The sequence below is a fragment of the Aulonocara sp. 'chitande type north' Nkhata Bay genome, linkage group LG14 (assembly GCF_057382095.1).
Source record: "Aulonocara sp. 'chitande type north' Nkhata Bay isolate Kocher_YH1m ecotype deep benthic linkage group LG14, A_spYH_male_GT1.1, whole genome shotgun sequence".
Classification (NCBI taxonomy): domain Eukaryota; kingdom Metazoa; phylum Chordata; class Actinopteri; order Cichliformes; family Cichlidae; genus Aulonocara; species Aulonocara sp. 'chitande type north' Nkhata Bay.
In genome coordinates this window covers 7,414,800-7,429,894 of record NC_141357.1, presented here as the reverse complement: position 1 = coordinate 7,429,894, position 15,095 = coordinate 7,414,800, and the positions used below count along the sequence as shown (strand labels likewise).

Below are 15,095 nucleotides of genomic sequence, written 5' to 3'. Positions count from 1 at the left end.
CTTATTGCTATGTGATAATAAAAGAGTAGCCATGATAATAGTTTGAACCAAGTCAGAACGTCAGCCTACTATAGTCACTGAAAAAGCCAATGGATGCCTGTTACTCACAAGAAGAGTAGAGAAAACACTGGTGACTAAAGATTTTGCATTATTGTTCAGAACATGATCACTGGGAAACTTTCACGTGATGGGATTTTGCCGGAATTACTAGGTACCGGCTTCCGGGAAGACTTTCCGTCCGTCCGGCTCCGCGGACTCAAGGAGAGAAAGGTAACGCCACGATCCTCAGCTAAATTCTTTATTGAAACGTTTAATATCTGAGATAAATGTTACGTCTCTGTTCTATGGAGACTCTGGTGGGACGTTCAGACCTACCTTTCACATTTTAGTGGGGTGATTTGGCTGTGTCTTGTGACTTTGTTGAGTGCTTTCTGCTGGATGGTGTTCCTGCTGTGTTTTTAGGGATTAGCTAGCTAGCTGGTCGCTAGCATTCCATGCTAACGCGACGTGGGTGTTCTTTCTTCATTTTAGCTTGTCCGGCTAGCAAGCTAGCATTTCGATAGACAGCCAAGTTGCTTACATGCCCGTTTGATTCGGGGACACACATTATGTTATGTGTACTATATCATATAAGAAAAGTGATAGACAGACTGTCGTGTCACAGTGCTGTTGTTTCGCCGGTAAACGTAAATTCTCCTGCTAGCTATTGAACCGTTTGTAGGTTAGCTAAAAAGTAGCCTATATAAGATACGTGAGCAGCGAAACCACTTTTGGCTGGTGAAGGCGTGTTTTGCCGAAGTGCCAAGCTCCCGACTGAAAGTATTAGAACTCCTTTACACCTTTTTGACTGCCCGGCTTTACATAAAGAGATCACTGGAATCATTTAATGTATGTATTATAACATGCATACTGAGAGCTTGATACCTGAAACCATGTGATGGTGATTGGTGCCGGGTTGGGCAAGCATGTAAAGCTGATTTAAAGATCTGGATGTATACATGGAGCAAGAGTCTTTTTCTTCATGAACAAAACAAATGCTACAACTCCAATTCCAGGAATGGAGAGAAATTGGACAGTGTGTTTTGGAGCCTGAGTGGTTGAGTAGATGGATCACTGTGCTTTTAACTTGTCAACTGCAGTGGGAAATAAGCCACACGAGAATCTGGGATTTCCTCTCGGCATCCCCTGTACTGCACCGGTGTAAGCGTAGGTAGGTTGTCAGAACTGAGCGAGATGTTTGGCTGCAAAGTGAAACTGAGGTGTCTGACTCATTCGGGTTAGTTACAGTATCCATCACTGTCACGACACCACTGGCATCACTGCCGCGCAGTTTATCCTCATATAGCTAAAGCTATAGCAGCTATTGAACCAGGAGCCACCTGCTCAGCTCGACCGGGTTAGTATTTCTCCTCCTTAGATCCGACCTGTGTCACGCTTGTCTTCATTGCTGCCTCCTCTGCACGTTGTTGGACGTCTATGCTTTGTGCCGTACGTGAAATAGATGGTTGTCATATGTGCTGTCGGCTGAGGTGTGGCTGGCGTGAAGCCGGCAGCTGGGCTGTGCGTCGCGCCAGTAGCAGGAGAAACCACGTGGTAGATCGAGGTTGGGCCTAGGAAAGTTAGCAGCATGGCTAACTGCATAACATGCAGCAGCGGGTTTGTATTTGCAGATGTTTAGGGCAGCTTCTATTGTGCGTGAATATGCGTTTACTGTAAATAACACGGGAATAGATGAATTTGCCGTGTGTTTGGCGCACGCGTAAACACTTGACACGCCCCTGTGTCAAAGCAAAAGTGTCTCACAGTTTGGACAGACCGTTGTCTTGACAAGCTTGGTGTAAATGTCTCTGCAGTATCTGTGTCATTCATATGTATACATACACACACACACATATATATATATGGTGGGGGGCAGTCAAACGCTGGTATTGGTGGTATGTTCACATTTAAACCTTTTGATGATCACTTCGTCTACTGCAGCAAACACGAGGCTGATGTTAAGGACTGCAACCATGTGACCTTATCTGGGAGTGTGGGTCCAAAATGGATGCTGTTTCTTATAGATGGCATACAGTCTATATAGCTAATACAGGCAGGTGTTTATTGTCTGTCTTGTCTCTATCAGTGAACATTCATATTTGACATGCAGTGGTTTCAGACAAGCTTTATTTGGAGGAAATGAATAAAACTCACAGCAGACAAACACATGGAGCCAGCTACTCACAGTTTGCCGAACATAAGGATACTGCCGAGCATCCTGTTGTGAAATTTGAAAGCCTGGAGACTGGGCATGTGTGGGTTTTGGCAGAATGTTACCAGAGGAACATGGGGACAGGACCGAGAAGGGGAGGGAGGAGACAGGCTGTGCTGGCGTGATGCTGTGTCACTGCAGCTACGTTCTAATTGTATGTTCATCATTGTCAGAGTGGGATGCCTGCTTGTCACAGACTGTTGATGCTCAAATGGGATGATTATTGGTCAGTGTCAACAGCGGAGTACAGACTGTAAAGTATTGTTTTGTTTGTTTCATCCATACTGTTTAATTCACTCCACTTCAGAAAAAAAAATGTCAGAGGAATTATTAACCAGGCTGAGAAAACAGTGACTTGAATGGAAATTTATAATGTCTAATAAGATAAACTTGAAAAGTATGAGCAGGGTTAGGGCTTCAACAAAAAAAAGGAAGTGTAATAGTAAAAAGAGCGACGAGTAAGATTGAGGTGGTTTGGACATGTGTGCAGGAGGGATAGTGGATATACTGCACAAAGGATGTAGAATACAGAGCTGCCTGGCAGGAGGAAAAGAGGAAGATCTCAAAGGAGGATGGATGTAGTGGAAGAGGACCTGTTGCTGGTCAGTGTGACGCATAGGGTAAGATGGAGGCAGATGATCTGCTGTGGCGACCCTTGAAAGGAGAAGCAGAAACAAGATGATGGTAAAAAGCTGTGAGCTTTCAATGGGGATTGTATAAATCAAGTTGTATTGAGCAGATTTGTGGAAAATGTGGTAATGCAGCTTTTCCTGTGGCTCCTAATCAAAAACGGTATTTAAAAAAAAAAAAACGGATGCAACTTCCTGGTCTGAAATGAAGCCAGTATGGAAGTGGTCTAAATCCACTTCCATACTTTGTGTGGCCTTTCTAATGGCCAACACAGTGTGACTCCCATGTTTACGAAAGGGTCCATTTGTAGAGAATTGTTTGTGAAAACAGCCCTTTGCTTCCTTGCTCTATGACCTCTTTAAAGGCTTTCCTGTCAGTCACCATTTTATCAAATACAGAATTATGTTAATTTTATAAATTATGATTCTCATTAGAAAAACAGCAGTAGCTTGTAATAAAGCATTAGGCAATGAGTGTGCAGTGTCCTTTGGTTTCCCGGTCAGGGGACCAGCATGGTTGTGGTTTGGTCGTTTGCTGTGGCTGCATCTATCTCAACTCAGTCCTGAGGCTTTTCTAAATATATAAGCCTCTGCTTTGAGTGTTTCTCTTGTAAATGCCCCAACTTTATGTAAGTGCTATTTTAAATCTGTGGACTATCTCTGGGAGAAGCAGCACAGTACAGGAGGAAATCTGACAGAGTTTATTTCCTGTTACCTTTCTGCTTAGGTCAGTGAACTTGAATATTGACCTAATTTCTTCTAAGTGTGTTGGTCCTGTCTATAAATGACAGAACAAAAACACAACTTTGCAAAATAAGCATGTTGTTGTCTTTGCATACTGAATTAAAACTATAGTCGTCGAGCATTAAAGTGATCCAGCGAAGCCTACCACTGCTGGAGCTTTCTGAACTGCGTTATCACAACAGACTACACAGTCACTCACTGTGACAGGTACAAACGTCAGGCCAATAAAATGTGTACAAAAGTTAAGTTACTAAGGTCATGTGCATTTGCAAATAGGCTTTGTGCAAAAGCCTGAGAGACGAGTGGTTTAGTTTATAGTATTTGCAGGCATGAAAAAGTGACTTGCATTCTTGTATCTTTGATTGTTTTTTCCACCGCTGTCTCCCCCAGGCAGGAAAGTTTGTCTAGTTCTAAGTGCAGATGTGGGTTTTTTTCGGGGGGGGGGGGGGGGGCGGGGTTGGTTTTTTTTTATAGGTTCAGTAAACAGTTGATTTACAGTAATGTCTCTCTGGGTAAAGGGAGTCTAAATCATGTGTGTTCAAACACAGACAGTGGTTACGCCCTTTATAGGAGACATGACAGCCAACTTCACTAGCAGCAAACTTTGGTTACTGACAGCAGAAGCTTACGTAACCGTTGAAGGAGCATGTTTCCCTGTCAGTCGTGCTGGCTAAATTTCCACAGTGCTGCATGTCAGAGAAGCTCAAATGACTGGCCTGTGTGTTATAAGGGGATGGGGTGGGGTTCAGTGGCGGTGTGGATGACTTTCCTCTGCCCCCCACCCCCACCCAAAAACAAAAAACCCACATTCCTGCAAGAAAGGTCGACCACTGGGATCTTTGCTTGTACAGTAGGCTATTCCCGGGTTTATTTTTGGTGCTTCAGATTTTAATATGTGAACACTAATTTCAGCAATTCATTACTGGATTATATACAATTTTAAGACATGCTGCTGAGCTCACTTGACTGATGTCAGTGGACAGAAAGTGAGTCTGTTATAAACAGTGCAGTTTGTGTTTGCTGCTTGATTGGATCTTCTAAGTATCTACATATCCTTCCCTCTATCACATAACCCTTATCTGAAAGAAAACAAAGATATGAAGTTAAACTGCCGGTGGTAATTCAACATAATTAAAGAATTACATGTGCTGGTAGCAGCTGCTATGCTGTTAAAATCTGAATTTTATCATGCTACTGTTGCATACCTAGTGTATGAGACTTTCATGTGTTGTAACAGTTTTGAAGCCACGATTCAAACTGCAATATAGACCATATTTCCCCCATGGAGATCTTATTGCCTACTTAAAATAGGATAGTCTGGTAAAAGCTATAATGTTATATTGTTAAGGAAATGGAGGACCAGAAATACATCCAAATAATGGAATTTATTTTCTTCATGGTCATCTGATAAAGCTTGTTATTCGTTTTTCATGCAAAACGCAGAGGTATGAAGCGAGCTGTAGATTTGGAGAATGGCTATTTTCCTAGTCGTGTAATCTGTGTCTTTGTGCTTGTTGGTATAGACAGATAATGTCTGAACTGCTGTGAAAAATGTTCCTTGGAGTCTTGGAGTTGGATAATGTGGTTTACGACATTATCTGCAGATGCTCTTTCTGACATGGTGCATGCAGTGATAGTATTAGACATGATGTTGGCAGAGTGTGTCAGGAAACGGGGCCGCTTGCTCACTATGATCTTACCAGACTTTTACCTGGACATTCCTCACAACATCACAGTCTGAAATCAAATAGATCTTATACTGGAGAGATTTTGCCCTCTCACTCACACCTTTGTCTGGGGATGTGCTGAAAAGTTGAGGGCTGCTGCACATGTGTGAAAACGGCTTCAGTGTGATGCAAAATGACTGGAGTAGGTAGCTTTTTAGTCTTAGGCTCTCTTTTAGCCCTGAGATTGTTTACTTAGCATTTGGTTCAAGCCAGCCCAGCTAAGCCTAACAGTCTTTCTATGGATGAGCCTGTGAACTGCCACCTATCTCCCTCCTGCATTCTTTCCTCACTTATATTGCTGCCTTCCTTAAAGCTCTGTAGCTCCACTATGGTGTGAATAGTTCAATCAATGTCAGGGATTTCACCTGCCTGTATAGAAATCCTCTTTGTTGAAATTGATTAGATTTTTGTCCCCTTGCATTTATGTATTGTTATAGTCATAGAAACAGTGGTGATAAATAAAATTTGAATTTGGATAACAACTATTTCTGTAGCATGATTTCCTCTTTGAAAAAAAAAACAAACATCCGGAATCATCATGACTCAGGCTTTTTATTCTGCTGCCTCAGAGTGTGAGTACTTCTGTATGTGTATCAGTAAAAAGAGCGTGTGTGTGTGTCAGCGACAGTGATAGCGATAATGTAGTGTTTGGGCTATGAATACCAGATGCGTTTATTATTAGTGAAGACTATAAGCTAGGGAGAAATCTTACTATGTATCTTACTATGTATGACATACGGAGATGACCATTTAGTCAGCAGGGTGACTGTTTTGTTTGAGTGTATCATCATGTGGTGATCAGACTAAATGGAGAGCACATTTCAGAGACTGAGCAGTTGGAACAATAGACAATGGCAATCTGTTGTTGTACACAGAATTGTTCTGGTAGGTGTGAGCTGATTCATGCTCCCTGAATTTTAAAACAGTTCAACTTTGGTTAGCAGTATTGATCTAATACAGTAGATAGGTGTCAGTGCTGATAGTGATAGTGGCGTCACTGTACAAATCTGCAAAAGTGTTTCGTTGTCATTAATATAAACTTATTCATTTGAAGAGTTTCTCCACTTATTTAGGATGCACCCAATCAATAATCCCCCCCCCCCCCCCTTTGTTTTTCCTTCACAAATATTCTGCTGCTTTATCAGTATTGGGGATTCAGACAACTCACAAATACGTTTTGGGTTTTGTTTTTTTGGTCCACAAAACAAACCTCACAGCTGGAAGCCCAATAGGGCTGTTGGGAGTCCATAGCGACAGGTTAGACGACTGCCGCTGGGGGGCGGGGGTGGGAAATTAGCATATTTTAACAGGGAACAGCACACGCCATTGGTTGAATTCTTCATGCTTACTACGTAGAGACTGCTGTTGTTGATAGCAGACAGTCTGGCAGTTTATTTCTCACTCCTAGCATGTTATCTTAAACATATGCAGTGTCTAAGGTACTTACTACACGGATGTCCGCGGAACTGTTCAAGGTAAAACTGTAGTGGGTCATTGCATTTACCTGTGTTTTTAATTGTTGTAACTGTCAAGCTTATCATTATATGCGTATTTAATGCTAATACTAAAGAGGAGCTAGCTAAAACGATATATTAGCGTACTTAGCGGTTGTTCAGTGGGGTTAATTTATCTTGCAACACAATGAGGTATAACACTTCAGGTTTAATGTAAACGAGTGCTCAAATTCAATTTATTGGCTATTGTTTTTCAATTATTATTTTTAATTTTACAGTCAAGTTTTACATAGCACTATGATTGAAATGTAACATGTTTCAAGTCAGAAAGCTATTGAACTATTTTCACATTCAGAAAACGTGTGCTATTAAACAGAAAGTGCATGGAGGACAATGTTAGCTGGCTAGCTTTTAAAGTTAAAAACGGCTTCAGTGCTTTGTTAGCTTTATGTTTCTTTGTCTTTATCTTTGAGTATATCAGCCTTTGTACTTAAACCAAAACAAGAGATGTTTCATTGCAAATGTGCTGGTGGTGATAAATACTTTATAATTCAGTGTGGAATTGGATATTGTAGACTTTATATATTTTTCCAGCCTGTTTGTAATGCAGCTGTTTAAAAAGTAGTGGCTGTAAAGTTTAAAATGTGATTCAAGCTGATCATTGTAAACAAGGTTTTTCTTTCTCTTTGACTTTTAGGGGAAAAAAATACCCAGCGTAACGACACTTGGACCTTAAAGGATTTATAAATGTAAGTCTAGTGAAGGCTCTCACTTTTTTATGTAAGACTTCAGGTAAACTGCAACTGCTATCCACTTTAATACACTATGTAATCCACAGTGTTACCATTGTGACCTTTGAAATGGCAGGTAATATAATTACCAAAGACCAGTTTGACCCTTTGCTCATTTCTTTTTTCAGACTTGTACACAGGTCCACATCTGCCTCCCCATGCAGAGCTCCATGAAATGAATAAAGCACCACAGCCTATAACGGGACCCCCATCCACTCCCCACCCTGCCCCTTCCCCCGGCCTTTCACAGGTAAGATGCCACGCTACTTAACTCTGCATATTGGCTCTACAAGGGTGTGGTTTTCTTTCTCACTGTGTATTCTCAAAGAGACAGGGCAGTCGTTCAAGTGCTTTGTGAAGATAATGAAAAGTAGATCACTCAACAATAGAGGTTCTCTGATAGAGGACAGCTGCAGCAGACGCAAGTCTTGTGTTTTTTGACAATACTGTGGAAAGTCCCACAGCAGTTGATGTCCTCCATAGTAATTAACTGGAACGATGTCTATGACTGTCTTTTTCAGATCATGCTAACCTCTAACATGGCTTAAACTTGAATATTATAAATGGGCTCCAGTTGGAGTCGAGCCACAGATTCATAAACACACTATGAGCTTATTATTATTATCTTGCCATCATATTGTCAGGGGCCAGAATAGCCTGCGGCATCTTTGTAACTATCCAGCTAAACACTGTTATTTTTAATTGTGATTTTATTTATTTTGGTGTTTGTGTGTTTTTTACTTTGTCTCAAAAATAGCTATAAAGTACTTACTTGCCAGTTGTCTACACCCCATAAACATAAATCGGAAAAGATGTCTGTAATATAAACAGTAAAGCCTTTACACGGTTGTGGGACTCTACGGCCTCACCTTTTTGGCTCTCTTAAAGCTCTTTTGCTGTTGTTCTCACTTCCTGTCTTCTGCAGGCCTCATTCCCCCCTGGGCAGCCCCCGTCTGTAGTGTTTGCCACCCAACCTCCACAAATGAACCCAACACCACAACCCCGACAGGTAGGCCTGCTCACTCCTCAGAAACGACTGTTCTATCAGGGAACATATTATCTAGTCAGAAGCATGACAATTTACAAATTGGATTCATTGCTTTCCACACAAGTTCATTTTTGTGGTGCAATGCAAATATTTTTGTTTATTTCTAACTTGCATCTGATCAGTCCAGACAAACCACGCAGGGTAAAAATGCTATTGTGCAGTTTTGCAAAACTTCTACTCACTGGCACTATCCTAAACGTATAGGGTTCTTAGAATTAGGGCTGAACGATTATGGAAAATAATCTAATTGCGATTTTTTGCCCCAATATTGCGATTGCGATGCGATATGCGATTATTTTTTAAGGTCTTTGTCTTTTGTATTATTAAACAAAGACAAGCAATACATCATATAGTATGGCCAATACTATATTACATTAATTTTAAACTGTTCTTTCCTGGAAGACAGACCTCTGTTATGATGACATGAGGTGATGCATGAATTGATGACTGACATTTTTATTTAACTTCTTCAATCACAACAGTATATTTGAACATACACAATAGTTTATTTTTAGCTTACAAACATCTGAGCATAAAGTGCTGACAAGGAACCCTGGTGTAAACATTAAAATGAAAGTCAGTACAATGTGCAGATTGCAGAAATATACATAAACAAAATCAGTGGCTTTACCACACTCAGTTTTTCGACATCTGTGAACTACTAGACAGTCATTCAATTAAAAAATAATATTAAATAAATAAAACTAATAAATAAAAAATACACACATCTTACTGATCTCTGCAGTCAGTAACATTACACATAAAGTGCAAACATAATAGCAATTGTATAAACACACACACAAACACGCCTTTAAAATTTAAAGGCGTGAAATTGGATGGTCTAGCCTTCTGATCTGCGTCACCGCTGTCTCGGTGGAGTTTAATAAACTCGGCCGTCTGCTTCTTGCTATCTAAAATATAACCAGACACTGGCGTAAATTCTCAACTGTCTCATACTTCTGTTTAATAAGTTTTCTGTTTGACGTTTAGTCAGCTGTGTGAAAACCAAGGAGGAACCCACCGGGGGATTAATAAAGTTTTATTTTATCTAATCTAATAACTTTAATCTCAGCCAAACCGATTTACTCACGAACAAACAAAACACTGAAAAAAGCCCAACAATAACATTTTTAGGTTGTCTAAGTGACTTATATATTACGTTTAACCCGAGCAGCGAAACTCCGCGGTGATCTGAAAATGATGTGCCGGGAGTTGTGCCGTTCTCGGCCGCATCAGTAACCCTCGAGCTCCCGGCTAGCTGTCGAGCTGGTGGGTAGCAGACGCCTCTGAAAACGTCGAAGCACTTTTGCAAATATGGGATATCTTGATAAACCGAGCAGATATTTGATGTTTACACAACTACTTTCTCGCCTGAAAATATGTTAAAAGTTTATTTTGTGACCCAGAAAGATTAGTATGAGTAATTTTAAAACTTAGTAGCGGCCGCCATTGTTGGAAACTGGAGTTTGGCTGGGCCGCGCTATGAATTCTGGGATATGGTAGTAATTTGGACAGCCTTCGGCGCGTCGCTGTGACGTAATCGGTCTACAAATGCGGCCTCAGGAGGATGCAGCCCATGAATTTGGACATGTCCAGAGTATAATCGCAGCCTTTGCGGTTAGAAAATTGCACTTGATCATGTCGCGATATTATCGCAAATGCGATATATCGTTCAGCCCTACTTAGAATGCCTGCATGTCTGTTTGCAAACTTTCCTCCAGCTCTGTGAAATGTAAACAGTCACTGTGGTCTTCATTACATGTCTTATGAAGTATTGGAGCTTAATCTACATGATCTAAATTCTTTTGTTTCTTACTGCCCCTGATTGATTTGAGTAAATGCAATCAGCTTAAAGGCAGCTTGATTTATACATTAATATCAGATCTATAATATTTTGTATGTAGCCTTGTAAAAAAAATTAAATAATTAAAAAAATATATAGGGCAAGCTAAGAAAAGCACATGCTATGACAGCCATTTTCATATGATGAGCGCCAGTTGGAAACGTACAGAACTGAAATAACCTGTTAGTGGGGAGTGAAGCATGGAGTTTGAGCTTTTGTCTATAATCTCTGTCCTGTCTGCCTCTCCTCCTCTAGTTTGCCCCCGGGCCCCGGCCTATACATCAACAGGTACTAACAGCACAGCTGACTAACTTGAGGGTGGGAGGGGAATTTCACCCATTTTAATGCATGTGAGAAGGCCAAGATTTCAGGAATAAAATGACCACAAACTGGTGGTTCCTGATTCAGAGACTACATGATAATATTTTTAACATTTTATGTTTATTTTACGTTTATGTAATTAACATTGCCCAATAATGCAAAATTAACTTGATGATAACTGAAGTTAATGTTTTAAGTAAATATTGAATTTACTGTGACAAAAGTTAAATTGCATTTGGGTTATGCTTTATAATAAAATGCATAAATGTTGCACCAACATTTCAGAAATGCAGCTAGGCCTGATTCACTGGGATTCACTGTTGTGCCTTTTATCTGCATGCTGCTTGTTAATTCACTGCTTAGCTAAGATCGGGTGGTTTCTGGGCGCTTTCCTCCAACTGATTTTCGTGCCTTCTTTTTCTCACTCTTTCTCTTGCCACCTTCTTCTTGCTTCTATTGAATGTGTGTCTATGTGTGATCTGTGCTTGTGCTGCTGAAGGGAAGCTTCAGATCGCTACAGGTAACTCAGGTTTTCTCTTTCCTCACAGTTTTTCCCTCCACTTTTCCCTTCTTTCACCCTCTGGAGGAGTGCATATGTGTGAGCCTAATATTTGGCAGTGTTGTGCTTTGTTGGCTTGGTGTCATTTTTCTAGCTACAGCAGTTAGCTCCCAGGCCATCAGCAGAATGTCAATGAGGAGGCTCTGAATGAACCAGCATTAGCTGCTTTATCTCTGCTGGCAGACAGGGCCAATATGTTTCCAGTTGGAGTCGAGCCACAGATTCATAAACACACTGTGAGCTTATTATTAGGCTGAACAAGCTAGTTTCCCTGGGTCCAAGAGATAAAATAATGCAAAGGGCATTTATTCATGTCAGAGGTTTCAGAGAGGTAGCAAATGGTCCTGTTTTGTTTTTCTTTCTTCTCTGTGGTCCATCACACCATATTTCTTCTTGTCTTTTTCACAACCCACACTTGCTTCACCTTTGCTTTTCTACTATCTTCTTAGCCCTACTACCCCAACAGGCCCAACCTGCCTCCCAGCAGTGGGCCAAGAGGTGTCCCACCCAGCAGTGCTCCTCGGTCTGTGACCCCCACCCATGTCTACCAGGCAGGCCCTGGCTCCCAAATGATGATGATCCCCCAGCAACAGTTGCCCTTTCCCAGTTCGCCACAGGGACCTGCCTACATCATACAGTCACAGGTAGGGGGCACAACGTGTGTGTGTGTGTGTGTGTGTGTGTGTGTGTGTGTGTGTGTGTGTGTGTGTGTGTGTGTGTGTGTGTTTCTGCTAGAGGTTTTCATTGTATTGTAGGGTCTATATCTTACAATATAAAGCTCATTGAGGCAACTGTTGTGATTTGGTGGTGCTATAAAAATAAGATTGAATTAAATTGAAAATATAGGTTTGTTAGCTCTATTAAAAATGCATTAATTTTTTTATTAGATACATTTTGTAAACCCTGCATCCACAAAATCAGGCTTAGTGACTCAAACTGCTCAAAGTGGTTAATGGTGCAGAGGCATTTGTAATTTTGTTGCAGAAATTACCAGGATTTCTACTTTGATTACTCAGAAAATGTGGTCTGGTCTTCTTATCCAAATGTGTGAAAATGTGCTGGTGTCTGGAGATACCCATTTGCAGCTACTTGGGTTGTAGAGGTGCTTCTCATTTATAAATAAAGACAGTTTGGTTTCTGTCTGTTTGCACATCTTAAGGACAAAAAAATGTCATTATTCAATTATATTCAGACACAAGAACACTTCTGAGGCGAACTGTCTCCTGCCGTACTACATTTCAAAGATGGCAGCCTTGTATAATGCACTAACCTCTTTTGAGTACCAATATGTCAAAGTCCTGAGAAAAGCACCTGAGTGTATTGATTTCACCTTATTTCATAGCCAGTATGTATGTAGTATTTTCTCCTCAACATACCACCAGAGTTTTGAAGCTGTGTGTCACATAGTTTAATCCAGCCACATAGTAACACACATACTTCCAAAATGCGAACGGTGTCCCATTTCACAAAAATAGAAAGCAAGTGCACAAATGCAAAAAATAGAAAGAAAAAGGAACAGGAAAATGTAGCAACATTACAGCGGTAATGGATTGCTTATTTGGAGAAGTAACAAAAAAGCAGATTACTTTTTTCATTACATTAGTTTTGCAATTCAGATCCCTCCCAACTGTAAAGCATCATGGAGGGATCCTTATGCAGCAGATGGCCGCCCCTCCCTGAGCCTGGTTCTGCCGGAGGTTTCTTCCTGTTAAAAGGGAGTTTTTCCTTCCCACTGTCGCCAAAGTGCTTGCTCATAGGGGGTCATATGATTGCTGGGTTTTTCTCTGTATCTATGAAGCGCCTTGAGGCGACTTTTGTTGTGATTTGGCACTATATAAATAAAATTGAATTGAATTGAATTATGGTTTGAGGCTGCTTGTAGTCACTGAGGGAACAACAAACCAAAGACTGAAGGCAGAATTCTTTATAGTTTTTATAATATTCAAGTTTTAGCCCATGTTAGAGGTTGGCACGAAATCCTTGTAATTCCAAAGTGTTCACATTTTTTTTGCTTCTACAACTTTAATGATCTATATCTGTATCTAATGATGTTTTGTTTTGTTTTTCTCCATTTATCTTCTCTTCTATCTTCCACCCGCTCTCTGGTTTGCCCCCTCAGTACCGGTCACCAACCTACGTTCCCACACCTCAGCAGTTTCCAGTCCCAACGGGCACCCCAGGCTATTACCCAGGCACAAGCCCTGCAGAATATGGTACTTACGGTAAGAGGTTTTACTTGGAGTCTCATCTGTGCCACTCACCTAGTAACAAGCACCATTCTTACACTTGGCAAACTAAATCAGTTGGAGAGAAAAACAATTATGAAGATCGATGGTACACTTTGTAATGAAACGCAAGGACAAGTTGCAACAAAATTTAAATAGGAAGGGTGAGAGGAGAGGAAAATGTTAAGTGAAAAAAACACCACCCAAAATAATAAATTTCATTTATACGTGCCTTTCAACATACTCAAGGAGCCCTTAGAAGCAATTAAACAAAAGTATATCTTAAGTATAGATAAAATAACGGTAGGAAAACACCATATAGTAAAAAGTCAATACGTCTTAAACTAAAATCAAACGGAATAGAGAAGCTTCAAAAGATGTGTTTAAAGACTGACTTTAAAGATGGTAAGACTGTCAGAGTAGTGACTGTGCCGTGGGCAAGACTTCGAAAGACGCGGGGCTACTTGGCTGAAACAAACAGCTGTTATAGTAAGAGCAGCATAGGAGGAGCATCTCAGTATGGGAAGGAGTGGCAATGTGAAGAAGTTGGAGAGAGATGGGAGTGCAAGATTATCAAGAGACTTGAAAGTAAGAAGCAGAATCTTAAAAATTAATGCAACATTTTACAGGAAGCCAGTGAGCTGTGTAACATGTCATTAAATCCTCAGTAGTTGCTCACATCTTGCACAGTGATCAGCCTTTAGCTGAAGTCTTCTTTGTTTTGTTTTTTTGTTTTTTTTTTTGAGGAATCCTGACTTGTTACTCTTTCAGTGTTTGTCTTCATGTAAGTGTTTACAAGAAAATAACCGTCTTCCCTTAATAAACTACACGCTTCTGAGATTTCTAATAATTACATTCATCTTGTCCCCTGCCACCCACTCATTATTTATGCATCTCTTTGTGCGAGACACTTCTGGCTAACATGAAATGAGAATGAACAGGAGTGGAGTATAAGGTGTTATAAAAAGCAGTGACAATTTTACAGACCGTGGGAGAGAGAATAATCAGGAAAGATGACCTTCTCTCAGCCAGCATGGACCATATGACCTTAATGAATAGCAGTTACAACTCGCACTGTGTTCCTATTGATGGGTGTGGCTGCATTCCCCAAAAAGTTTAAAGTTGCTGACTATTCATGTCAAAGTGGTTATGTACAAATGGGCCCACAACAGCATCCTTAGAAATCTGCACTTAAAATTTATGTATATCACAGTATAAAAGCCTTCAATGATTATATTTAATACACACAAAAGTGTCTTCATTTTACATTTACTCATAGTCCTTTTGTTCCACATCAACTGAGTATAGCTGCAACGGACACATTTATTGCTGATCATCCGTGCTGTGCCTCCATCTAGTGGTAACTGTGTGTCATTGGACCATAAAACCTAGTGATGCCCTGAAACAAACTTGCTGACCTCCTCCTACCAGGCATTTGAACTATGTGTTGTCTTTGTTGAACTGAATGCAGAGGCCTCAATGCAGACCTGTAAAAACACAATC

General features: G+C 40.6%; 1 protein-coding gene across 5 annotated transcripts in view; it reads left to right on the top strand.

Moving 5' to 3' along the window:
* Nucleotides 1-79: 79 nt before the first annotated feature.
* The window catches only part of LOC147313996 (eukaryotic translation initiation factor 4 gamma 1-like), a 38,164-nt gene continuing 23,148 nt past the window's right edge, over nt 80-15,095 (top strand). The window contains exons 1-8 of one of the 5 annotated variants that reach the window (XM_086260762.1): nt 80-270; nt 7,503-7,554; nt 7,725-7,846; nt 8,522-8,605; nt 10,743-10,775; nt 11,308-11,328; nt 11,817-12,011; nt 13,487-13,589. In XM_086260762.1, the coding sequence (XP_086116888.1) occupies nt 7,772-7,846; nt 8,522-8,605; nt 10,743-10,775; nt 11,308-11,328; nt 11,817-12,011; nt 13,487-13,589 (511 nt within the window). In that variant the 5' untranslated portion in view covers nt 80-270; nt 7,503-7,554; nt 7,725-7,771. The remainder of the gene's footprint in view (nt 271-7,502; nt 7,555-7,724; nt 7,847-8,521; nt 8,606-10,742; nt 10,776-11,307; nt 11,329-11,816; nt 12,012-13,486; nt 13,590-15,095) is intronic. The other 4 variants (XM_086260763.1, XM_086260764.1, XM_086260765.1 and 1 more) reach the window with 4 other exon arrangements.